Here is a 26,589-nt window from a genome sequence, read left to right as displayed (position 1 = left end):
TTCCTCACTGCTCTATTTGAACCAGAGATGCTACACATTTCCTATACTACAACAGTGTATTCACATTTAATAATTAACCTGTGTTGGTGGTAATTTGGATTATGTTGACTATAAAATATAACTTTAACCACATTAGAATATGCTTAAGGCCAGAATTAGCCTTTCAGAGGTCGACAGAAAAAGAAGTCCACCTGCTGTCAAGCTAGTGTAATGAGTAGTGAGCAAGAATACAAGCCAATATATGACTTAAACAATGTGTTTGTTAATACAATGTAGATAATGGGAAGCTGAGGGGGGCTGTTTCCTCCACAGTTTTGAAACAGTCAGAATATACTGTCCTTGAAAAGCCCCCCAGTATTTGAATTATTAGATGATCTTTCCCAATTTTGGTAAAAAATGCCTTCCAAAGCCAACAAAGATAGTAAGAACTCCAAGAGAAAGGGATTTTTTTTTTTTTTTTTTTTTTTTTTGCTGTTAGTTCATAAATGTCTTGAGTCAGCACGTCAAATTCAACTAAATTCTTCACATTTGATGAATTAGGATTTTAAGATCATTGGGACTGATTCTGCAGTGACCCCTGCAAATTAGACTGTAGAGCTATTTTGGTCTAATTTATCATAGAAGTACCTGACTAATGTAGATTGCTGCACTTAATTCCTGAAGGTGAGCACAATAGTTTGCTTTTTAGAAACTTATTTGAACAACTTCTGAAGTGCTTAAGGACTTCAGGTGTGAAGGAATTATTGTGAGCAATATGCTGAACCACTTGGTGAAAAACAATATGTTTTAAAAGTGTAGGTGTGGCACAGCCTGATGCATTTAATACTTTATTGAGCACTTACTGGTTTGTTGTAGGGGGAGGTGATTGGTTCTATCCACTTCCAAAGGGATAGTTACCTTCTTTGGCCTAGATCACATCATATCATGCTGTGGGTTTGGTAACTAATTCTGGCCCAAGTTAAATTTGGGGTTAAAGGGTTAAAAAAAATTAATTCCACTATTAAGATTTTTTTTTCTTCCTGGTTTTAAGCCATTCCCATACTTCTGGGATGGTAATATTAACAATTTTATTAACTGGTCTCTACCTGGCTAAAGTGAAGGGTTCTCTTCCTTCAAAAAAGGTTGTTGGGGTATTGGCATGCCAGACAGTTCTATATTTATATTTAATTTAGAGGGGGAAAAAAAGAAATTCTGGGATGTGCTGTGTTTTGTGTAAAGGCAAATGTGGAAATGGAGCGGTGGGAGAAGATTGAGGGAGATGTTCAGAAAATACAATGTGTGTAAATGAGAGACGAAAAGAATGTGAGACAGAAATTGTTTCTTGGTTTTAAAAGGAAAGGGAGAGCTTATTCACTTCAACAAGTTTGTCTGAGTCTGCCCTGGAAGAGGTCAGGGATGTGCTGGGATGGCCACCCTCACGGTCTGGCAAATATTCTGCTGGTGGCTGCTCACAAAGGAGTGACACATTCCTTTGAAACTGTCAGGGTTGCTTGCTCCCAGCTTGAACAGCGAAGAAAATTGTGTGAGGAGGAACTGATGACTGCAGAATTAGTAAAAGAGGTTCATGTGGAACATACCACAGTTCCTGAGCAGAATTCTGTAATCCTAGATGGGATGGCTTTGTACTGTGCTTTCACATTGTTTGCCCTTTTGTATTCCCAGGGACTATTTGGAGAAGCAAATGCTCTTTGGCATGAGTCTGGCCCTGCATAATTTACATTGCTGTTATTGTATTTTATAGCATAGCATGTGGGATAAAGACTGGGGTCTGAACAGAGTGTATGGAAATGTGGCTGCCATTTGTCAGTCTGGATTTAATTGCAGTGGCTGTAGCAGTGAAGATTGAGAGACCAGAATGTGCCTGCACACAGACAGAAACATCAAGAAACAGTTACTTTTAATGGAGAGTGGCCCAATTCATTATCAGGTTTTTATCCTGTTTTCTGACAGTACAAGTCTGGACTCTTACTGATTCAGACAAATTTGGGGAGAGGATATGAGAAGGAGAATTCTGAGAGACAGAACTCTTACAGTTGTGGGTACCTTCTGATGCTGCTGCTGTATCCAGCTGTTGTGTTAGTATTCATTTCAGGACAGCACTCCAGAAGTAAAATCCTATAAAATCAAAGGAAAGAAAAAAGTGACAGAACCAGATTGCCTCACAGTAGTTACCTCAACAAAGCCTGGCACAGTCAACCATTTAAACACATGCTTAAATCTCAGCACTTTCGAAATTCAGTAAATCCTAGAAGCACAAACTTATGCTTGTGCTTTAGAGCTTTGCTGGTCTAGGCTGATGGACTGGGAAAAAGAAGGTTTTCTCAATACTGAAGAATTATGAGCATCTGGAATTTGTCTAGTTTTTATACCTCAGTGGAACAGGTGTAAAAGAGCTTTGCACCCCAACAACAGCCTTGTGCAGCATCAGTGCACATATAAATGTCTGTGACATCTGTGGGTGATGCAGGCTCAGAACACGTTACCCCAGTCTCTGACAACAGGTATTCTTCTAGAAAAGCATGAGGGCCAAATTCAGACCCGAGAGAGAGAGTTTCAGTCCAAAATGACAAACACTTACCCTGGATCTGAGCATGACATTAAGCTGATTTGGATTTCCAGTAAGAATATATCAGGGAAACTAGAGGGATGTTTTCCCCTGAATTTTGCATGACATGTTTTGATGAAAAAATTTGTTTCTGGTGGTAAAACACATGATGATATTAAGAGGAATGAAACTCATTGAGAATGAACAGGAATTGAATTAATTTGCCTACTGTCTCTGTGGAAAAAAACTTAGCTGGGAAGCTGCAGGTACTTCTCAAGCAGGAGGCGTTGCTTTTCTAAAGAGACTGTATTTATTATGGGTGGCTGGATATCTGCGTGCTGGCTCAGTTCCCTGTAGTAAGGAACTGACCACATTACTATGTGCAAACACAGGGTTCACTCAAGTGGTACTAAAAAGAGAAGAGGTGGGGCAAGCAGAGCTTTAAAAAGAAAAGAGGAGTCCATCCAAGTCTGGATGTAAAAAACAACTGTGCGTCGGAGAAGGACGGTACCTGGAGATTTTGCTCCCTGCACTCCACTGAAAGCTTGCTGAAGAGTTTTCTGAATTCTCTGCTTTAAAGATTTAATCAGCAGCTTTGTTGCAAGGAAGTGATCCTTGTGAGCACAGCTTTTGAGCTGTGTTAAATTTGTGGCAAGAGTGTCAGGCATTTCATACTTGGCTTCCAAAAGAGAAAAAAAAAGAAACGAAAGAGCGAGAGAAAAAAGCCCTGATGTGTGTGGGGAAGAAATCTCCCAGGAATTTCTTCAAGGTTGTAGTAAGACACAGTAAGGTCTAAAGTGACAAGAAAAGCAAGGCAAAGATAAAACTTGAAATTGTGATAAGATGTCTGAGTCTAAAGTGACAGATTGCAGAAAACTTTTGGGATTACACATGCTCATCTTGTCCTGGATATGACTGAACACAAGCTAGTTTTTCTCTAGTGACAGCCCAAAAAATCCCTCAAGATTATGTTTCTCTTCCTTGTTGCTTTTTTGCCAGTGGTTTTTAAAATTGGTTTTGTCAGCCTCTCAGCTCTGCAGCACTGGAACTGTCCTAATGGATACAGATTAAAGCCTGAAAACTCTGCTTGTGTCGGTAAGTTGCTGAACATTCCCAGATTAAGAAAACTGCATTTATATTCTCTTAATTTGGCTTTAAAAGTTTTGAAAAGTTTTTTTTTACAGATTGATTGTGTGTTGTACTGGTAGAACTGATAAATCAGCTTCTCAATATCTGTTGCATTTCAAAATGAACAGAACTCCTTTTTATTTTTTTTTCTTTCAGAAATCAGCACTTGTCTGTTGCTTTAACTATCAGAAAGCAGAGTAGGTTTTCATATGATCATTAAGAGATAGGAACTGTTCTCCAGTTACCAAAAATCCTTGCCTTAGCTTTAGTGTCTCCATAGTTCCAGTACATGAGCATGCATGTATTCATGCTTCAGTATATTAAAATTTTGAGTATAGGTGTATTTTTATTTCTGTATACATATGTGAAGAATTTTTTAATAATTATGTATAAGTATGCATTTAGATGTGGGCTAGATAACTTCAAAAGGTATTTTTTCTGTGATTATTATTACATATAGATGTTTGTGCTCATGCTGATAGTGCATGTCATACAATACACGAATAGCAGGTGTGCTTAATAATGTGGTAGGGAAGTCTGGGGGAAATGTGCAACACTAACATGCCTGTAATCATCTCCAGCGATTTGGAGCACGTAAAATGCAGGTTCCAATTCTTTACAAAGTGTAAGACAAAGGATGACAGAACCCTTCTTCCTCCCCTGCTACCATGAGGTCCAATCTTTTCAAGAAGTCCAGAGCCAATGAAGTTGTGAGCTTTGCAGTTGGGAGATAAGGAAATGCTCTGAAAGGATTCAAGCAGCTCCTGATACTTGGAGTTAATGCTTGTGCCTTAGATTCCTTGGGCTGCAGAGGCTCTGACTCAGTTCTTGTCATGATCCTAGTGATGCAGTAACAGGTGCTTCCTCTGTGCTTTCTGCCAAGAAATATCATCTTGTAAGCACAAAATAGAAGCCTGCATGTTAAATGCTGTCAAGTTGAGGGGGGAGGAGCTGGGCATTCTTTGTGTACAAATTGTAAACCTGACTGAAGCTTTATCTGAGAGCCAAACACACCTAGAGTGCTCCCACCCTGATGTTCAGTTCAAACGACAAGCACACTTCTGAAATTAATGTTCACTATGTTCGCTTCATGTTGAAAAGCACTCTCAAAGTGCACAGAGTGGACTCCCTTTAGTCTGTCCCTGTAGGGATCATCTTCCCTCTTTTTGCTGTTGGTGGTCATTTGGTCCATGGGACCAGCCTAGGCATGGTTCTCTGTGAGTTCAGGCTGAAATACATGCAGGGGGTGTGCCATATCCTTGGCAGCTGTTGCTGTTTACACAGCCTTTCCTACAGATCCATACCATTTGTTAGCATGTACTTAGCCTCCAAGAGCTCTTTAGGATGTCCATTAGTTATGGCTTCTGCATTAGTAGGTTTCCCAATTAAGTGCTTGTGTATGATGGGAGAATCCTACTGAGATGAAGAGAATTGCTTGGCTACTGTTCAATGAGTCAAAAACCCACTCTAAATATTAATGTGCAAAAGGCTGCAAAGGCTTTTACTTTCCCAGTGGACATATTTTGCAAATTGATGCATACTGCTCTTCTGTTAATGAGGACATAACCAGCTCTGCATAAAGTCTTTCCTGTTGAAAATTAGCTGCTGTATGAATGAAGAATTCTAGATAAAGCACTGAAATAGATTGGCCGGTAGCTCAGCAAACTTGCCAAGATATAGCAGCAGAAGAATTCTCCTGCATGAGAGTTGATGTTACTGTGGCATCCTCTGAGCAATTCCATATGACGCAGAGTAAGTGAAAAATGAGAAGCATTACGGTAATTTTTCAATTCCAGGCCACTGGATTACAGGGGATTAAGCAAAGGTGAAATTTGGACATGAAATGTAAGACTGCAGGATGCTTTGGTGCGAGGGATTTCCCTTTCTCTTTCCTTTGTACACAACTGGTGCCCTGAGCAGAAGACCGGACGCGTGATATTCTAGTTCAGTAATGATGTGAGACAGAGGGTGCAGTGGAAGCAAGTGGCAGGAAGCTGGAGGCAGGCTTTGAAGGTAATTCTGGGGATAAAAGTGGTGAGTGGGAGATGTGATTCATACCACTGCACTGTGAACAATGACAGCGAGCTGAATCCCGGCTTGGCCACCATTCTTGGTGAGCTGTAATAGATACACCAATTGCAAAATGTTCTTCATCATCTGAGGCTGTGGCGGCAACCTGCCAGCCATAAGGATTCCCCTGAATTGAGAAGGTGTCTGCTCTTTGTTAGTGAGCTGTCACAAGTGATACTTGCCAGAATGTGTGTAGGCTTTTCTAGATCTGGTTTCCACACTGTGGCTTAAGATGAAGGTCTAGGTGGTCTTCTTACATTGCTAAATAGCTCACTCCTTAATTAGTTCCTTTTATTTCTAGAGATATTCAAAGATCAAAGACTTCCTCATCCTGTGGAAGTATAATGAAATCTAACCCTAAATGTCACACATAATTTTATACAGTTATTTTAAGAGAGATTATTTGAATCCTGACTTCTTATGACAAGAGAGAAGGGACCTTTCTGAGGTGCTGTTAGTCCCAAAACAGCAGGGCTTATAGGAAAGAAAATGTGGGGGAAGAGATCACAAGGTCAGAGCAAAACTAGTCTGATGAATGAATGCATCTATGTACTGACAAGTTATGATAGAATTGGGAGCACTTCTGTGATTTTTGACATGCCATCTTGAATTAATAGCTTGTTTTGAGATGCTATGAGGACTGTGGATCAGTCACCTTCAATAACTCCTGTTTTGTAGACCCCAGTGGAAATATAGAACCTTCTACCTCTGAAAAAAAAAGTCTGGCCTACAAAGGATCTATTATTGCTACAAATAAAAAAACACATGCATAGTTGGTCCAAGGAGAGCTTTGATTTGTAACATATTTGACAATGTAAGCATGACAGAGGATGGGCCTCTGCCTGCTGGAATCAGTTGCCTTGTGCTCTCCTGAAACACCATGTTAACAACAGTATTTTTTATTTTCTCATGGTGCATAGATGCTTTCCCTACCCAAGGCTGGAAAGGTTTTCCGTGTCTGTCTGAAGAAGGCCCTAGAACTGCCTCTTGCATTATCAATTTTAGAGTAGACACTAATGTCTGTTAGTCTTGGGCTACCCTAGGTCAATATATTATCTTCTGGATACTTCAAGACTGTACTTTGGTTTCAGGGCTGACTTTAAATACTCCATAAGTTTGAAAAATGAAGAAAGATAATAATTTTTAAGATACCAAATAATATTGTAAAAAAGCCTTGGAAAAAGAGAAAACCCATATTATTGAAGTTTTGACTAATCATAGGTTCTTAAACTCAGCACATCTCTACCAAATCCTGGCATTAACTGCTGAGCCCTTGTCACTTCTACAGGGCTAGCATGCTGCTCATTTCTACAGAGCTACAGCCTGCAATTAGAAGGTGACAACTGCAGCTGTCTAGGTCAGCTCTTTTGGTCACGTGCTTCCTTCTGTGTGTCAAGCTTTACTCTTTTCTTTCTTCCTGTTCACCTCTCTCCTTCCACTGAGATGAGGAACATAAAGTTATTAGTCTTTGTTTTGCATCTTTAAATTCCCCTTAATTATCTAAATCCTGTCTCCACTTTACTCCATACTTCTGAAGACATGCTGTTAAAACTTCTTGTGTGTATTTTGAGAAATACGAAATGCCAAAACCTTTTTAACTCTCCTTTCTTTCTTTGCAAGCATCTCGTAAGGAGCAGTAAGAGCCCATGAAATGGGCAACTGCTCCCTACTCCTGCCATGACAGGGATAAACGTGATAAGATGCCTGTGCTTCCCTCTGTATTTCAGAAGAGCAGCAGTGGAGGTGTGTTTTTTCCTTGTTTTCAGTAGCTGTCTTCCAGCTAGCTGGCTTCTTATTATACTCACTGGGGAAAGGAACTTGCAAATATTTTTATCAAATAGTGGTCAGGAATTCTTGAACACGGGTCTGAACCACAGACCACTTAATGATAAGATTCACATTGAGCTGGATCCAGCTGAACGTGGAGAATACTATCTTCAGCTGTGAAAACTTGGATCAAAATAGGAAGGAGGCGAATATGTTACAAGAAATGACAGAAATGGCATCACCCATCACATGATGCCTAATACTAAAGAGGGCCAAGGGGCAGACTCCTGAGCCAGTAACTAATATTAAAAAAACTCATTGTAAAATAGCAGTTACTAATTTCGTATTCTATTCTAAAAAAAAAACTGACTGCTTTTTTAGTACCTAATTTGAAATCTGATTTTAAAGGGAGCTGGATGGCAGTACTTGATGATGCCTCATGGCCTCCATCTTTGAAAGGCAAGCCAGCAATAATATGTTGGAAGTTGCATGATCCAGGAAGTAGAGGTCTGTTCTGTAGCTACTAATTTACACATAGACTTTAATTCACATAGAATTTATTTCAAAGGTAGAATTTTTTTTCCATTCTAGTAAGCAAACACTTGAGATTAGAGTCCAGAAAGGAAAAAAAAAGATGCTGTTGTTCCTGGGGATTTTTTTTGCCCTTTCTCTACAAGATGTCTGCAACTGTTTTCTAAATTGTTTAAAAACTGTTAAACTGTTAAAAACAGTTTAAAAACTGGTTTCTGTATGTAAATTCTAAATTTAATTCTATTTTATACTTGATAAATCATTTGTTCTCACTTGGTGTCATATCTGTGACACGATCATCTCTGGGCTGGAAGACACCAGGAGTTGCAACACCCTCATTGTGCTCATATTGTATTTCTTACTATCGTACACGAGCATTTCACAACCTCTACCTCTCAAAAATTGTGAGTGATCAGGTTGTATTTTAAGCCTCATTTAAAATTGAAGATAAAATATACTGAACTGTGCATCATCTGTTTCTTTTTGAGCTGCTGATAGCTGGAGTGTCTTCTTCCATTTCTAGCTATCTTCCGTTCTTTGAGCTGGATGCTTTAAACACAATAGATAAAAGCAATGGGCTGCTTTCTTTGTCACCCAGATGAATTTTCATGTTTAGCCTTGTTGAAAAGATTATGGTAGTGGTTGGACACAGCTGATTAAATTAATCACGAGTCCAACTCACCAGGAGCTAGATTTGCATGAGGTTATTTGAGTGTATGTATCTGCACGTATACTTTATGTATATAATGTATGTATTTGGGGCCATAATGAAATTCAAGTTCTGGCTCACTGTGGTTTCTCTGTGTCCCTGCCAGGCATACTAATGCTTCAACCTTCTGCAACCAGAGCCTTTCTCAGGACTCTCAATAAAGTAGTATATTTGTATGCAAAGTCTTTGAGAGCTGCCAACATCGTGATGACATGATTCATCGTTTTTGCTGATTCTCAAGGCATTTTTTGCATAAAGAAGTCTTTGAGAACTAAGCAGAACCTCATTCTTCCTTTCAGGGCTGGCTGTCAGAGCACTGCAGACAGCTTTTGTGTTCACTAAGCCGATTTCTTTCACAGGGTAAAGTTCCCACTGGGGGATGTGGTTGCCAGGACACGTAAAACAGCTTCAACAGGATGCAACTCCATGCTTTCCTTTGGCACTGAAAGTGCAGATGAAGGAACTGCTAGTTACACCTGATGGATGGTTTTGTTATTGAGTTCTCCTAAACCTTAAAAACCAGTCTTTTTTTTTATTTATTTTGTTTTTGGGGTTGGTGGTTTGATTGGTTGATTTGGGTTGGGTTTTTTGGTTAGATTTTTTTGTACTTTGAACAAGAAAGAAAAGGTGTTAAGTCTAGGATCCTCTTCCACTGTAAAACCCATAAAAGCTAAACATTGGCAGTGCTGTGGCCTGTTTCACAATAGCACTATCTCTTGGCTCTTCCTGCTTACCCCTGGAAGGGCACTGTCCAGTGTCTGAGCTGCCTGTAGCCCTGTGGCCCTGCTCGGTTTTTGGGCAGCTCTCCTTCCTTGAGAGCCATTCTTCAGCTGCAGCCACAGCTGGCTTTTCAGTACGTGTGGGATTCGCTTTTACTGTGGGAATTTTGGTGGTGATTTGGTGAAAATGGACAGGCTGATAAAACTGAAATCTTCTCTTCAAGTACATTTACTGAGGAAAGAGTGGGAATTCCTGTTGCCTGACCAATGACTGTTCTCATTCTTGGACAGTCAGTTTTGTATACTCATATAAATCTGGAAAATCCCTCTGGAAATAAAGGGTCATTGTCCTTTTACCTTGGTCTGTTGCTCAGTAACCTGTGCTTGGTAAAGCATGTCTTCCCAGTCTGACCTTGTCTTTAGAATATTCACTGCCTTCAGGGTTTTCCCTGGGAGCTAGTTCACTTAGTGATTCATCTTCCTGTTAAAATGTGAATTTAATGTCTGAATTTGAATTCTCTGGGTTTAGTTCTCAGCTATCAGTGCTTGTTAAATTGTTCCTGAAAAAGATTATAGTGTCTTTTAAAAAATCTGCTACATTTTCTTTGTGAAGGTATTAATTTGTGGTGCTTAATCCTTCTTCCAAGCTTCTTTCTGATAATTTAAACATTCTGAGCTCTTGAATTTCCCATAGAAAGGCACTTTTATTTACCTTCAAATCTGGCTTTCTATCCTTGTTGTATACAGTTTCTAATTTTTCATGATCCTTTAACAACGTTTATCTGAGAAATACAAACAGCATGCCAATATAGTCTGACCACTGCCATATAGAAAAGCATTTTTTTTCCTCACAGTCATTAATTTCTCCTGTGTTTGTGTTGTGATTTGAATTTTCTTGTCACCTTTCTGTCCATTATGAACACAAATCATTTTCAGAGGAAGACGTCTTTCAGATCCAATCTATAGGCCAGGCCTATTTTTTTACTCTTAGTTAATGTGCTCTTTATTGTGATTAAATCATAGCTCATCAGTGCTTCACATTACTTAATCAAAAAAACTCTCTCTTTAGCAATCCTGTATCTACATGTTGCCTTTTTCACCCATACTTGTGATTCCCGCGGAGAAATAACCCCATTTAGCTATTACTGTAATAAAAGTATATTGACAAACATAAACTACATTATCAACACATTCTCACACCTGCTGTGGTGCTGGTGGCTGGATCATGTCTAGTGTCCAGCTTAGTCAGCCAGTTACTTGATTTAATAACCAGAGCATCAGGGAGGGAGTGGCAAACAGCGCTCATGTCTAACCCTGAGAGCAGCTGGACACGGAGCTGAGGTCATCAAAGCCCTCCCTCCTGGGATACCAAAGAGCCTTTCAGTGTCAGTGGCACCCAGGCAGTGTTTGCCAGGAGTATCTAGTTTTAGTGGTGACCTGGAGCCCATGGTGTCTGTAGCACATTAACACACTTCTAAGCCCATCAAACCTTCCTAGAGGGGATTTGGAAGAGTTTCTCTTTTAATGCTGTGGAGAATGGAATGTACAATCCTAGTACACGTGGGAAAATATGCTCCTAAAAGCTGATTGTTTGGAGAAAATTGGGGGTTAGAATTAGAGTACTTTATGGAATTACATTGCTGAAAATGCTCCTGCTTTATCTTGGTAATCAAACAAGAATCAGTTGCAGGTGCTCTGATTACATTTCGTGCATTGTCAAATTACTACAGCTGCTCTTTGGAAAACTCTGTAAACTTGTGGGAAAACTCTGTAAACAATATGGATGCTTTCCCTAGCTGGTACAGACACATTAGATGGCTGAAAAGCATTGACATTCTTTTTGAACACCTTTGGTACTTGGGCACAGATGAAACCCCTTGGAACACTTCTTTCCTAGCAGAGTTTCTTAAAGCAGTTGCTGAGTTGCTGAGAAAGTTTCTTTCAAAGTCTTTTGTGAGTTGGTTAAATTGCTGTTCCTTGTAGTCAAGGTGTTGTTTTTTAAACTAAGGGAATTCTCACATAATGCACACAGACCTAGTTTTGGTTGTGAATCCACATCCTTTAGTGACTTATTCAAATACATCTCTTTAAAACAAAATGTATGAATTCCTTTATTCCTGTATGTGCTGAGTCACATGGTAAAGTGCAGAACAAAAGCCACTGACATCAACTAGAACTTGGGCAAGAAAAAAGCTACTCCTTAGAGCAATCATCACACAGTAGTTGAAGAAGGAAAATATACAGGAAATATACTACCATATGGTACTGTCAGATGTCAAGTACCTTGGGAAATTGCTATCAGGTGTGTTTGTTTTCAGCAGGAACTAAAATTTATCTCAATTTTGTGGGACAGTGATCCGTGGTACTGCAAATTTCTTTCCCCTTAGTATAAACTACAGTCCTCAGTGGTAATCTTTTTTTTTAAACCAGATTCCTTTGTTTAGGACTTAATGGTCACTTCCTCAAGCCCTGACAAAACACCATAAATACTTCAAATGTCTTTCAATTCCTAAACCTTCTAGCCTAACCTATCAGCTAAAAGCCTAGTTTCTGATTAATTTGCTCAGTGCCTTGGTTTGGGGCGTTACTGTCAGAAGACAGTGGGACTTTTAGTGTTTTGTATGTCTGTTTGAGATTTGACTCAAACAAAAATGAGCTCAGTGTTGACCTCAGTGCTGTGACAATCTGTTTTCTGCTTTGCTGTTTTGCAAAGTCTGTTAATTTGTTGGCAAAATTATTACTGTTGAAAAAGGGATAAAGATAGAAGCAAGCAGCTGCAAGCTGCATTTGCATAGCAAATAATAACACACATCAAGACAAGTCTGTTCCCTGCGTTTGAGCAATTAGAGACCAGTGCCCAGACACTAGGGAAAAGGGTAATTTCCCTTGGCAATCAAAAAACCCAAAATAAAAACCCAACACCCTGCAAAATCACTGTGAATGTGACAATGATAAATTACCCCCCCACCCCCCTATAATTCTGAAACCAATGCATGAAGGAATACATAACCACCCTCATTTAATTTTTTCATGATGGGATATTAAATTTGGTGACAATTTATTATTAGATAAGTTTGTCAAAGGTTCTTTGTTCTTTGCTGCTTTTACTAGCTGAACTTTCCTGATCTTTTTCAAATACCTATTCCAGATATTGATGAGTGCCTTGAAGGTGGTTTGGGAACCTGTGGCCAAACCTGTATCAATATTCCAGGGTCATACATCTGCTCCTGTTTGCCTGGCTACTCTTTGGGTATTGACAAGCAGTCTTGCTATGTGAACGGTAAGGACATTTTCTTTTTTGATAACTGAGAAAGGTCTTTAGAGATTCAGTTAGCATTCCTTTTCAAAGGGAACCAGGCCTGCTGGTCCCTACTTGTCAGTGGCTGGGGTTCTCTGGTTTGCTGACAAAAAAGCTGCTACTGTGTGGTAAGAGGCAAGGCCAAAAATGGGTACCACAGAAGAATGATGGTGAAGAATGTAAATTATGGTAGTAGAGAATGATGAATGAACATATGAAAACAAACCACTAAACTTAACAATTACTTCCTATTTGCCCTTTCTGCCAGGTTAAAACTGTAAACTCTCTCATCCCATCCTTACTTCCAAGAAGACATGGCAGTACATGAGATTTTGCTACCTTGGCTGCTTTCAGTCTGCTGGCCTTGGTGTCTTTCCAGTATGTTTATGTTCTAGGGACAGTGCTGTAAGATTAGAAGCAGGAAGCCCTCATTTTTTGCTTTCATCCATTGGCAGTTAAAACACCTGAGTCCTACTGTGAGTTATTTCTCTCCCTTCCTCTGACATGACCGTATAAATTGATTTTTAAATGTGTGATATGCATTTAAATTTAAACGTTTTTAGCTCTTCTAAGAAGAAAATATTTGCAGTTACAGCCTTTTATTAACCCTCATTTTGTCCTCAACTGATGCTACCCAGGGAAAAAAAAGAGTTGGATTTTATTGATTAGCTTAATCCTATATTGCATCTAGAGTATGAGGTGGGAGTGCTCTGAAGTTCATCTCTTACCTCTCTCCTTTGACTTCTTGAATGCTTTTCTTTGGTTCCTGCCTGGGATACACCATAACTCCCTTCTGATCCAGGATCTCAAGTGTTCTATTTTTTGGCAAGTATTATCTTGCTAATGCAGAGAAGGGATGTGACAAGGCACGTTTCTGACCTGAGAAGTGGGAACTGTACTTGAGTCCTATGTGTATAGATTTTGGGACCATGAACATAACCAAAATTATTCTGTTGAGCTCTCAGACTGTAATCAACTCAATTATTTCAGTCCAGGCCCTAGAATCATCATAATTTTCAGCAACCTGTAACTCACAATGACCCAAACTGGATTTTTTGTGGTCCTGCCTAAACATTCATAATTCCTTTGCAAGCTCTCCACTTCTGAACTGAAGTGAAAACAAACATGTTGTTTGCCAGCGATATTTGTGCACAGGTGTCCTTCAAAGAACAATCTTTCCTTCATATTGGAGTGCTTCAACTTTTTAACGTGTTATTACTAACATTTATAGTAACAGCAGAAAGTGACAGATAGAGATATTGTGATGGATAAGGAACCCTCAAGTCAGGTATAAACCCTTCTGTGGGGAATATACCAGGTGAAATACCCTCATGTTATAAAGACAGGAAGATCTTTGGTGCAGATATGGTTTACCTGGTAATTAAACTCCTGATAAAATTGAGTCCTAAATCTGACTGGTGCCTCTGTAGCAAAAGTTGGCTTTGTTCAGTTCTTGTTCCATTTAGAGCCCTCATTCACAGGTACCTGGTAGGGAATTCAGAGAGTGGAAAGGAGAAAATCAAAGTGTATAAATATTCTTGGTCGACTAATAGGCAAGACTGCAGGCAGTAGCTGTCAAATCCCTTAGAGAAATCAGCCTGGCCACTCTTCAATGTTCATTTAACACTCATATGAAGCAAGTCTTCATTGTTCAAATATGGGGTTGCTCAGTTCAAGTAGCAGCAGGAAAAGGGAGCAATTAAAATCCTGTAAGCAGCTGCTATAATTAGGTGACAGCTTTAAAATTTGAGATACAAAACATTCTGCTAACATAGAAACAGTGTACTGATCATCTTTCCAAAATTACATCTTGGGTGCTCATCAGAACTTTCTTCACTTGGAGAAATCAAAATTTGTCTCATTCCTCTGCTTTGAAAAGAGAATTAAACAACCTTGCAACTATGAAGGTGAAGCATCTGTCTCAATTTTGTGGAAGAGCTTTTTGTTGAGTTTAAAGCCTCGGTTTTCATGCTAATAGTAAAGATATTTAGTTGAAAAAAGATGTGAACCTTGTCAATAGCACCAGTTTAATTTTTAAAAGTGTATGTGTAGGAAAACTGGTAATAGTCCATCTTTGATGGCATCCATTCCCAATAAATGGAGAGTTGCTTCTTCAATGTGGAATAATTCAGCAATTGATAACCAAGGGTTGAAAGCTGTCGTTCTGTTGGATCTATATCAATAATTGCATTTCAAAGTCAGCTGGCTTGAGTACTACTTGTATGCCAGGATCTGTTGTTTCAGGCAACCATGTTCTAAAATTCCAACATTACTAACATGATGGGATTTATGTCTTGTATGGTTTTTTTTGTAGTAAATTAAAGAACAGACTTGATACCCACAGATATGTGTATGTGTGTGCATATATATATATATATATATATATATATATATATATATATATATATATAATACATATAAACTAAAAGACAAGTAACGTACCCATGTTTATTTTCAAAATGAAAGTTAAAAGGTGTTGGCTACAGAAGATAGCCAACACATTTGGAAAGGTGTGGTTTGGAAAGGTAGTTAGGGTTCCTTGAGCAATCTTAATTGCAGTTAAGGTTCCTTGTACAATCTTAATTGTGCTCTACAGTGATACCCTAAAAAGAACAAAGAGGACTTGATAAACCTGGATCAGCCCCAATCATTATGTCATACTAATTGTCCCTCCACACTTATCACCTTGTTTTAAGGTTGCATCAAGGCTCCTGGGACCATCCTAGCTGCTCATCACTTTCAGCCTTAATTGGTTTTCTGGAGTATGGGGCATAATTGGAGCACTTTTTGTTTTAACAAATTTTATATTAAGTTACTCTTATACTCTTACCCTTTGCTCATTACAAATAGAGATTTTGTTTGGAAGAAGTTGCTTTTGAGCTGCCAGAGTTTTAAGTATAGGTCTTTTGTTTTCCTTCAGCCTTCTGCAGCACAAGAAACCTCCCCAATCTCCAGTTTCTTCCTTTTTCCTGTCTTGGGATCTTCAGTTTCCTTTTTTGGATAGTTAAAGAAAGGTTCCAGGCTACCTCTCTGTGATACATTCTTGCTATAGCACAGTAGTTTGAAGGGATCTTCAACTTGGAAGTACATCCACAGCAAACTTTGTTCAACCTCAGTTGGCAAGCATGCAGCAGTTTTTCTGACCTCTGACTGTAAGATTTGGGATAAGTGGTAACATCCACTGTCATTTCAGTTTCCTAACTCAGATTTTTCCCATAATTTTCAGCATCAAATGTGAAAGAACCATTCCATTTATACGTTACTAGTTCTCTGTGATACACTTAGAAAGTTGCTATTAAGGAATGAGACATCTAAATCTTGAGCTTTCTCTTTGACTAGTATGCAACTGATGAGAATTTAATGCAGCAAAAATGCAATGATTATCAATTAATTGGTCTCATTTTGTTTTCTCCACACCAGACCCAGCACCATTCTTGCTTTTTAGCCATGGAAATGACATCTTTAGAATTGACACTGAAGGGACAAATCACGAAAGATTGGTTTCTGATACTGGTCCATCAACACTTATGGATTTTCATTATATAGAAGAGAAAGTGTATTGGGTAGACTCTGAAAAGCGACTGCTCCAAAGAATTAATCTAAATGGCACAAAACGAGAGGTAAAGTAATCAGTTCTTTGGAATTCTCCTCGTTGATGGTGCAAAACCCTCTGTGAAAACCACCTGCTCCTTGGGCATGGTTCTGCCTTTACTGTTCATTGATTATGCCTTTACTACTGCTGTTGTAATGGTTCTGACCCTGAGCCCAGGCTGTTCTACTGGCATTCACATTCAGTACATACAAGATCAGGTGAATGCAGGAGAGGATTGAGTTAAAAATGCAGGAGAGGAAATTCAAACAAATTAAGACTCTGTAGACTTTAATGTTTCTACCAGTTATAGATTATTCTCTGGCATTACAAAGTTGTCTTCAAGATTATTGTAACACAAGCTGACACAAATGCTATGCAAAGAATGTGCTTGAATTCCTGCTCATTTTTTCCTCAAACCTTTTATTGGTTTCTATGGTTGCATAAATGCCATCAGCACTTTGTTCAGAAAAAAACTGTGCAGTTCATTGCATCTGGCTGATTAGGAAGGCAGACAGGCTGTTCTGGCTGCACTTTATTGCTTTGAGAGTGTTCTTTTCTTTGAGAGAGATTGCCAGTATCAATTACCTCTGTGGGGTTTTCCCTCATGTATTTTCACTGATTTTAAGGGATCAGGGTCCAGCAGCAGTGTGTCAGGAGACTTCCATCCATAGCAGCACAGTCCTGGGTGCTTCGTAGTGTGCCAAATGCAAAAAATGTAGCCAAATATTAATCCAGTATATTTCCTGTGCAGAACAGTTTCTTCTTTTGCAGGGAGTCAGTTCAGAGGGGGTATGTGTAAGCACAAAGACCAAATGAAAGTGATGAAAGAAAAAGAAAGAGAAATAGCTACAGGTCTGAAAGAAAATGAAGCAGGCAAAGGCATGAACTGGAAAGTTTCAGCTGCGTCTTCTATTCCCTGTAACAAAAGCCAAGTTTAGAGTAGTCATTAGGATTCTTCTTGTCAACTCATTTTTTCTTGCTTACAGAGACTATGTTACATAGACAAAGGCATTTCAGGATTTGCTATTGACTGGATAAATCAAGACATTCTCTGGGCCAACAGACAGAAAGGAACCATAGAAGCAACCGACATGAATGGGAAGAAACGCCGAGTTCTTCTGAGAGCTGTTGGTCTTCCCACAAGGATTGTCATTGATGCTGAGCAAAGGTAATTTTAAAGGGGTCAGTAATTTCATTGAAATGGACTCCAAATATGCAAAGTACTATGATTGTGGTTCATGGAATCATAGAAATGGGTTAGAAGAGACATTAAAGGTCATCTAGTTCCAACCCACTCACCAGGCACAGGGACACCTTCTGCTAGGTGAGGTTGCACAAAGTCCCATCTGACCTGCATTGAACAGTTCCCGAGGTGGGGCATCTACAACTTCTCTGGGCAACCCATTCCTGCACCTCACCACCCTCACAGTAAAGAATTGCTTCCTAATATTCAATCTCAGTCTACCCTCCTCCAGCAAAGTTTCTGGGTAGGAAGGCAGTATTGGAGAAGCAAAGGGAATGATGCCTGCAAATGCTGGAGTCACTTGTGCTCCAGACCCAGCACACTTTGAACATAAATTGGTATATTTTCTGAATATTGGCACAGAGAGACCAATACAGTGGTCTCTGTGCCAATTTCCCCTACACAAAATCCTCTCGCATTAAAGTTGCAAAAAAAGCCCCAAAAAACCAAAAAACAACTTGAGAAGAATTGGAAATGCTTCTGTTTTGTTTAGCAAGAGCATATCTTTGTAGCCACTTTTGATTTGCATTAAAGCTGCTCAGTGGTGTGTGCAACTATTTTAATATTAAGACTCATGTGTCCATTCCTAACACATTTGTACATGATGATAGATTAGCATTGCTAACACTCTTTGGAATCCTGCCATCTCTGTGGGACTTAGGGCCTGGACATCAGACCTGCCTTTCCTCAAATTTGCAGGAGCTCCCCATAGATTTGAGAAGTAATTCCAGTTTCCTTGACTGCACGGTTGAACAAAGCAGAGAGACAGACAATAGTGCTTTGTGGTTAAGCTGGGCTGATTCCTGCTTGACCTACTTGAGGGAAATTGCTACTACCTCTAGTAACACTGGTTTCTAGTACCTCCAGCAGTACTTGTAGTTCTAGTACCATACGGAGAAACTCTGAATACAGGAACAACTAAATAACTGAATAGAGAGTGTGTAGCTGTGATGTGATTTTGAAAATGAAGTGTTTGTTTTGAAAATGTAGTGTTGTGGGGCGTTTTGTTTTGTTTTGTTTTGTTTTTTAAACATGCCTCCCTTGCCTGCAGGCTGTTGTTTTTGTCCTCAGATGGTACAGTTTCCAGCATACACCGAGCGTCCCTCAGTGGAAGTGATATGATAAATATTTTGAAAACTACAGAAAAAATAAAGGCCATCTCACTAGATTTGGTTGACACAAGGCTCTACTGGATCCAACATGACCACGGGAAAGAGATTTCCCATATTGGATCGTGTGACTATAATGGTGGAGCTGTTCGTTTCCTCAGAAATTCTGTCTGGTGAGTTTTCCTCAGCTTGTCAGAAATAAAACATTCATTTCAGGGATGCAGTTATGCTCTCTCCCTCATCCTCCCTTTTATTGGGTCAGTTCACAACATGGATAGTATAAAGTCTACTGCATATGGCCTATGACTGTAAATGTAACATTAATGATAGGAAAATGGAAAAATGTCCCTGTTATAAGGATAATACTGCCACTCAGCACTCTCCAACTTCCAAGCTTTCAGCAAATGATAACCAATTAATCCTTAGAAATCCTCTGGGAGTGTTTATTGGTGGCCTTTTTCTGCAGAGAGAGGAGCCAAGAGGAGAGATTAAATGATTTATCCAAGGTCACAGTGGGTGAGCTCAGGTGTCTGAGCTGTGCTCAGGAGACTGAACTCCATCCTCATCTAAGCCTGCTGTCCTCCTTAGCTGCTGCTCCCTGGGGAGCCTTGGCCCTGTGCTCAGGCTCTCCAAGAAGCATCAGCAGATGTGGAGAAAACTGTGCTGTGCAAGAGCATTGTCCTGCCCCCAGGGCCAGTGCTGAGCATGGCTGAGGGGGCTCTTGGACCCACGTCCTTTTGGTCTTCTTGCTGTGCAGGGGTACAGGTGGCCATGGGGTCAGTGAGGGGATCAGGAAAAGGTTGTCACTGCAGTGTCTTCCAGTGTGGTTGGGTCTCCATGTGTGGAAAACGGATTTATGACAGTAGACTGAGAAAAACTCACCTTTGCTGACCTGCTTATTTAAATATGTGGTCCACCGTTTTCATATAATGAACACAAAGTTGGCTTCTCCCTACAATGCCAGCAGTCAGTTTGGATTTTTCCTTACTTTTTTCCCTTTCTCCCTTGAGTTGGTTGTTGTTCACTGGGGTATTAATCCTTTAGCCTGGATTTCCTGGATTCTGTTTTCCACCTGGATTATGTTTTCCTGGAAAGCAGAAGACAAAAATACCTTTATCAGTATTTTTTCTGATTTCTCTCTTATTTAAAACTTGGCCCTTTTATGAATTCTGCTAGCTGCTGTAACTGACCAGTGAATGGAAACTATGTTCCTGAGATAGAAGAAGCAGCAGAATATGGATTTTAAGAGTGCCCTACTCCTACCACTCCATCTCAACCCTGATTTCCTCAGACAGTCAGAATTGTCAGAGCAGGCACTGGATATTGGGGACCAGTGGAATTTATCTGACCTACATCCTTCAACAGGCCAAGTTTCCATTTTGGTTGCTGGATTCCTCAGAAGCAGGGTCACACCTAGGCTTTCTCTCCCAGTTTAGTCAGTCCCGACGACCAATAGATCATTAAACCTGTGAGAAATGCAGGTTATCCATTTTGTGTCTATTTCTTGCAAATTTGCAGGATTGAGTGCTGAATTATTTTGGGAATGTCTCTGCACTTCTTCTGATTCTCATTTATAGAAGATACTTTAGTTTGTATGTATATATATATATACACATATACAATATTAAAAAAAGTTAATTTTTAGTGAACCTGACTGAACTAGGCACTCAGAAAATGTTTAAGTGAGTAAATATATAGGGATCAGGTAATGTGCCACTTTGCTCTCTTCTCTTGTAGGCATCAATTGCTTGGTATGTCTCTCTTTGCTGAGCACCTGTATTACTCAGACTTGAAGTCTGGCATGATATGGAGAGCCAACAAATACACTGGAAACGTTGTAGTCACAATTAGCCTGAAGCCATCATTTTTCCCACCAGTGGAAATAAAAATAGTACACCCATTTAAGCAGCCAGGTGCAAGGATTGATTCTCAGGATTTGGGTAAGTAAATGTAATGCTGCTATGTGTCAGACTAATACAGTCACACTGATCCTCTGCAGTAAGAATTTTCTTTGGCAAAATTGCAGGCCTCAGTGAAATAAAGGAAGAAGTTTTTTTTTTCATTTCAGTGGTCCACAGTTCCACTTGGTGTGTGCAGTTCCAGCTGAGTATCAGGGTAGAAGCATGAAAGCATGAACTGCTTGTTTCATTAATCTATACACACATGCAGATAAATGTGACTTCCTTATTCTCTTGCTTTTCTTCACACAAAGATACTTTTATGCTTTCCTGCTAAATGCACAAACCATACAGATTTTTAACCCTCTACCTACATTATCCTCACCAAATGTCTGCTTCATTCTGGAGGTTTTAGTCTAAGGTGCATCTAAACAACTCTGACTATTATGGCAGCGAAGAATTTTGAGCACACAGTATGTTCTACAAATGGATTTGCTGTGAAATGATTCAGTTAAAAACCAGCAGATCTTAGACAGTCTTGTAGGATAAGAGACTCCTGCCTCTTTAATTGATACCAATTGCAGCCCACAGTGTGAGTTGGTCATCTTGCTGCCTTTCACTGTGGATCCAAAAATAAAGATAATTAACTATCAATAGTTCACCTTCCTTGGGGATTCTTGCTGAGGGAGCAGGAGGTGGGGGATGTCCAGGGAAACAAATAATGTCTTGTCCTCTAGTCTCTGGGGAGCAGAGCATTCTTGCTTTAATGGAATAGCTTTTGTCACCAGTTTTGCTTGGATAAGAGCAATGGAGCCAAGAGTGTGGAGGCATTGGTGTGCCAAGCAATGGTTGCACAGCTCCCAAGGGAAGACAGCCATGGACTCCCAGAGGTACAAACACATGGGGAGAACATAGTGTTTGTTTTAGTTCATATAAGCAAAAATCAAACTGTAAATGTATCTTTGAACTATTCCTAAATAGCTACTATAAAATAGGCTTTGTCATTCCTCATGCCAGCCAACAGCTGTACCATGCAGTCTGTGCCCTATGAAAACTGGTCTGAGAGGGAAAATCAAAACCTTCAAAGCAGCTTTCCCCCTCAAATGCTTTGTTTGCAGTGCCAAGACCTGTTGAGATGCAGAAGATAGTGTTCCTGGAAATCAAGCTTACCCTTGTAAGCACAGGGAGTCTCTATTCAGAGGCAACATTTCCTTTGGGGAAAATGGCTGTCCTGGCAAATGGAAGCACTTTTTTCTACTGACACATTTGGTGCCCTCACAGAGAGGAACTAGGACAAGAATGTGCAGCTTAATTTCAGTGACTGTGGGCACTTAGCCTATATTTTTCTCTCAGAAGATTTACTCCACTTCTTCCACTGGAACATTCTGCTTTCTGACGTTTCTCTTTCCATGAAAAATGGCTTTCCCTGCTTTTATTCATATATGACCTACCAATGTTTTTAAATGTATGTTTATTTCCAACATATTTAGTAAATTTTTGTATGATAGGAAGTGTCAGCAGAAGGCTTTTAAAAAATAATTCCAAATAACTTCTTGTAAAATGTCTGGGAAATGGTGGAGTAGAAACAAAGAAGCTTAAGAGGCTGAATCCAGATGAACCTTTTGGACTTTGTATGTGCATTGCTTGGCTTATCCAATGCAAGAACAAGATGAAAGGAGGACTAATGAGCCTGGAGTTCAAATGAGATTTATAGCTGATCTTACAAGAGAGAAACCTGGAGATAAAAGCATACCTAGACTAATTGGATGCTCTGTACAAGCTAAGAAAATGTACATTGCAATGTAGTGTCAGCTGTGAATTATCAGGCCTTCTTTAAAGCAGATAACTAGTGAGTTCCTTCAGATGAAAAGGGAACTTAGGAGAAGTGTGCAACTGATATGATTTGATTTTTTTACTGTCGTTTGAATTATTTACTTTGCTACTTAAATTCCTCAGGTTCCCTCTTCCCTTTCTCTTTCAAACTACTTCCTTGGATTGGTCAGGGCCAATTAGTAGAGAGAAGAACATTAATTCATCTCTGGGTTTGCTGTAACCCCAAAGAACAACTTTGGTGTGTCACTTCAAATAAAGGCTCATAAAATATCTGAAATACCTAAAATCTCAAATACTGCTGCTGGAATTCTTTGAAAGAATCATTCCTAACAGATTAATGATATTCAGTACTCTTGTAATTTTTTTTTTTGAGAAATTATGTTACATTTTCTTTCCAGTGTAAGATACAAGCATCAGGCTAATATCTGAGTGATGTATTTCCATGTAAGACGGGTGATGGGAGGGGAAAAAACCCCACAAAACACAAATAAGTTCATAAGAGTGGTTTTTAATGGCATTCTTCTAGAAAATATTACATTATAAACTTTGAGATTCACAATTTAATCACCATTAAGCTTTGAAATGTGGTTGGGGTTTTACGTATTGATATGGCTACATAGAGTTCTAATACCTAGTTAAGAATTATCTTCCAGAGATTGTCCAGATGACAAAACTACAGCTTCTGTTATTTATTCTGTATCTCCAAGGTGTCTCAGGTCTTTTTAGACCACTAGATCCATAATGGTACAACCATGGGGAGAAAAATCAGTAACAATGATAAGCATATGATGCAGCCTTCAATGTGGTCTTGTTTGTGGATTCTCTTGCTTTGTGGTTGCAGGCACTTGAACTTTTGCCATTCTAATGAGTTCTTTATTTGAAGATTAGACTCTCCACTACTGTATGCTCCCAATTCAGTTGCAGTAGAAAAATATTGTGTCCAATTCAAAATTAATTCTACAAAACAAGAGCCTCGCCTAAAACCACACAAAATTCTAGTCTCTTAAAAGATAACATGCTAAATAACAGAGATAATATCTACCTAGTCATCCATTCATAATTTTGCATTTAGTGGTATGACCTTTGCTAGAGAAGACTTAACCAGTTAACCAAATAAGTGCAAGGTGTGCCTGTAGCCAAGCTGCAGAGTCTGTCTGGGAAATTATATATTATTACATTTATAGATGTGATCTGCCTTTCCACCAAGGGGCCAATGTTTTCTCTGCTGTGACTAGCAGAAGAATAAACTTGGAGCTTAAATATTATGCAGTTTTCCGTCTCTTGGAGTTTAGATTGTGAATGGGAAACAGCAGAAGAAAGTTGGTCACATATGCATTTCTTTGCCGGTATGAGCCCGTGATGTCTTACCCACACAGCCCAGGGCAAAGACAGCATTTTGTGTGGCTGCACACCTACATTCTGTAGCATCAGTTCAAACAGAAATAACCATTTTGGAGACAAAAATAAAATCAGGAGTGCTGCATATCTGTGAAAGCACCAGCCCTGAAAGATAGCTGAGCACAGGCATGAGGCTCTGCAAATCCTTCTCATGAGAAAGGATAATACTGGAGTAGCTTTTCCTGCGAAGCAGGAGAAATAGGAAGGCTCCTTGGGCACATTTTTTCTTCTTCCTTTGAAGAAAGGTTCTGAGTTTGAAATTTGAGCTCAACATTTATAATGCTTGTATTTCTCATAGAGCCACACCAATACAAAGATACTCTAGAATGGGCCAAATGGACCTTCTGCCCAAATAAAACACATCGTCATTAAAATCTCCCATTATCTTTTTTGTTAAATAATATGAGTAATAATGTGGTAATAATGCTCCAATATAACAACAACAACAACAACAGTCTTTGTATGCTGTGTCTTAAAAATCTCTCTTCCCTCTCTTTTTTGCATGTGTGCTCTCTCTCTTTTGTTCTTATTTCTGAGTGTTTTACGTAGTAATATATAATACTGTGCAGGACTGGGGGCATAGGAAACTTGAATTTTCCCTTTCATAGTCACTCTAGGTATGCCCAAACCAAACCCCTAGTTCATGCTCTCTCTGAATCTGTTTGTGCTGAGCTCAAAATGATCATTTGGACACACCTACTCCTAATATTCCAAGTACTTTCAGTTTTACAGTGACTGTTTTTTGCCTGATTTTACCAATATGATAAGAACTCCAGTCTACTTACACTGTAATTGTTCTTTCAGAAAAAGGAATCTGTGATTTGAACAGAGAAAAGTGCAGAAGAAGAATCTGCAGGCCAGACTTAAGGAGTCATCGGTGTAAATGTTCTAGTGGCTTTATTTTAAGTCGAAATAAACAGTTTTGTGAAGGTAATACATGAATTTCTCATCCACTTTATTCCATCGCATGAAAAAATTCTTCTGTTCTTTTACTTAGTATCTTGAGTTTGAAAAATTACTATGAGCTTTTAAAAATTTCAATGTGCCATTTCGGTTTTGTGTCCTTCCAAGTCTGAAATAGTTTAAAACAACACCTGTGAGAGTATCACAGATGGTATTCTTGTGAGAAATTTCGGTCTTAGGTTGTAGGTAAAGGAGCTTCAGATAAGTAGAAATGCTTATGTGTGCTAATTTAATTTTAAAAGAAGGATGAAACTGGATGTACCACCAAAGGTGAAACATGGAATAATCTGGCAACAAGAAGTCTGTTTAAAGTATCATTTCAAAAAAGACAGAAATACTTAATGTGCTTCTAAATATTTTAAACTGGATTGTTTTATTAAAAATCTAAAATTTCTATTAATAATAGATAACATAATGCTTTTTAAAGCATCTCTTTCACATGACCAGATTTTATAAGACATAATAGCATCAGAATTCCTAGCTTACAGGATTTACAAACTTGCCTGAGCACCAGCATTCCAGTTCTCAGGAAATTCTCAGGTTTGATTTCTGAATTTCAACTTTTAATAGACTTGTGTTTTGAGGCTTTTACTTAAGTCATGTCGAACCCAAATTTTTAAAAAGAACTTATGTTTTAAGAAGGTATGTAATGTACATGTTTTGGGTGTGCACAGGATTTAAATGGCACTGGAATCTGTATGAAAAGGCATCTTTTTCAAAGTCCTCTAGGCAGCTATGCTGGACACAGAGCACGAGTATGATTTGAACACTGATGTGAATGAGGTCTGCAAACTTGTTTTCTTATGGCTCATTAGAAAAACCACATTTTTGTGGAATGAATGCAAAAAAAGGATGTACTTTTTCAGACTGTTATTTTGTTTCACCAATCTATTCCCTAACATTGACTGATGAGGTTATCCTGACACAACAAGTTCTCTTTCTCTTTGCAGACATTAATGAATGTGGCTTCTGGAATCACGGCTGCACTTTGGGCTGTGTGAACATCCCTGGCTCCTATTACTGCACCTGCCCGAGGGGCTTTGTTCTGCTGCCTGACAGGAAAACATGCCATGGTAAGGAGCTGAGATACACAAACACTTGGAGTACCCTGCTGGAGACAGTCCTCATTTCACACTGGGAACTGCTGAAAGTTTTGTGAATTGCGTTGCTGCTTCCAATCCCGTGTTACGTAAGCAGGATCGGCTTAAAGTGAGTGAACTGATTTCAGGTGTCGTGCTCAAGGAAGCAGAAGTTACACGTGAGAAATTGTGTGCACTTCTTCAGAGGAGGAAAAAAGAAACAAGTCATGTCTCCAGAGAGATCTCTTCTCAGGTTAGGCCTGGTGACACATTCCAGGTGGATAAGCAGTTATGTATTTTTAAATGTGGTCTCTGAATTTGGCTCACTCTCTAAGGATTTGCCCAGTCTCTGAAAGGGCAGTTCACAGCATAATGTATTTTCTTTTCAGATCAGGGCTGACAGCATTGCTAATAGGTATGACATTAATTGAATCAAATGTTTATGCTCAGCCTACAAATGAATCAAGCTTTTCTGAAGTAAGTCTAGAACATAAAATATGAAAAGCTTCCAAGTTTTGAGGTCTTGCAATATTGTCAGCCACTTTTGAAGTGAAGCTTATGCATAGAAAAAGGTCCTTCTACTTTGTTTATTTGAAATAAAACATTGGCATAAAGCCCAAGCAGGAGTGCCAGTGCGCACCAATGAGTTCTGTGTGGATCGTGGCAGGATAAGGATCTAGAGTATATTAAATATCACTACTGGAGAG

At 39.2% G+C, this 26,589-nt stretch overlaps 1 protein-coding gene across 1 annotated transcript in view; it reads left to right on the top strand.

Moving 5' to 3' along the window:
- Positions 1 to 3,513: 3,513 nt before the first annotated feature.
- EGF (epidermal growth factor) overlaps positions 3,514 to 26,589 on the top strand; it is a gene marked incomplete at its 5' end in the record, with an annotated part of 55,126 nt that continues 32,050 nt past the window's right edge. The window contains 8 exons of the mRNA XM_084203857.1: positions 3,514 to 3,640; positions 12,618 to 12,749; positions 16,188 to 16,387; positions 17,346 to 17,527; positions 18,654 to 18,884; positions 20,449 to 20,651; positions 24,645 to 24,770; positions 25,754 to 25,876. Of these exons, the coding sequence (XP_084059983.1) occupies positions 3,514 to 3,640; positions 12,618 to 12,749; positions 16,188 to 16,387; positions 17,346 to 17,527; positions 18,654 to 18,884; positions 20,449 to 20,651; positions 24,645 to 24,770; positions 25,754 to 25,876 (1,324 nt within the window). The remainder of the gene's footprint in view (positions 3,641 to 12,617; positions 12,750 to 16,187; positions 16,388 to 17,345; positions 17,528 to 18,653; positions 18,885 to 20,448; positions 20,652 to 24,644; positions 24,771 to 25,753; positions 25,877 to 26,589) is intronic.

The sequence above is a fragment of the Fringilla coelebs genome (genome assembly GCF_963513975.1).
Source record: "Fringilla coelebs genome assembly, chromosome: 4".
NCBI lineage: Eukaryota > Metazoa > Chordata > Aves > Passeriformes > Fringillidae > Fringilla > Fringilla coelebs.
The sequence above is the reverse complement of the archived record's forward strand: the minus strand, read 5'-3'. Positions and strand labels throughout refer to the sequence as shown.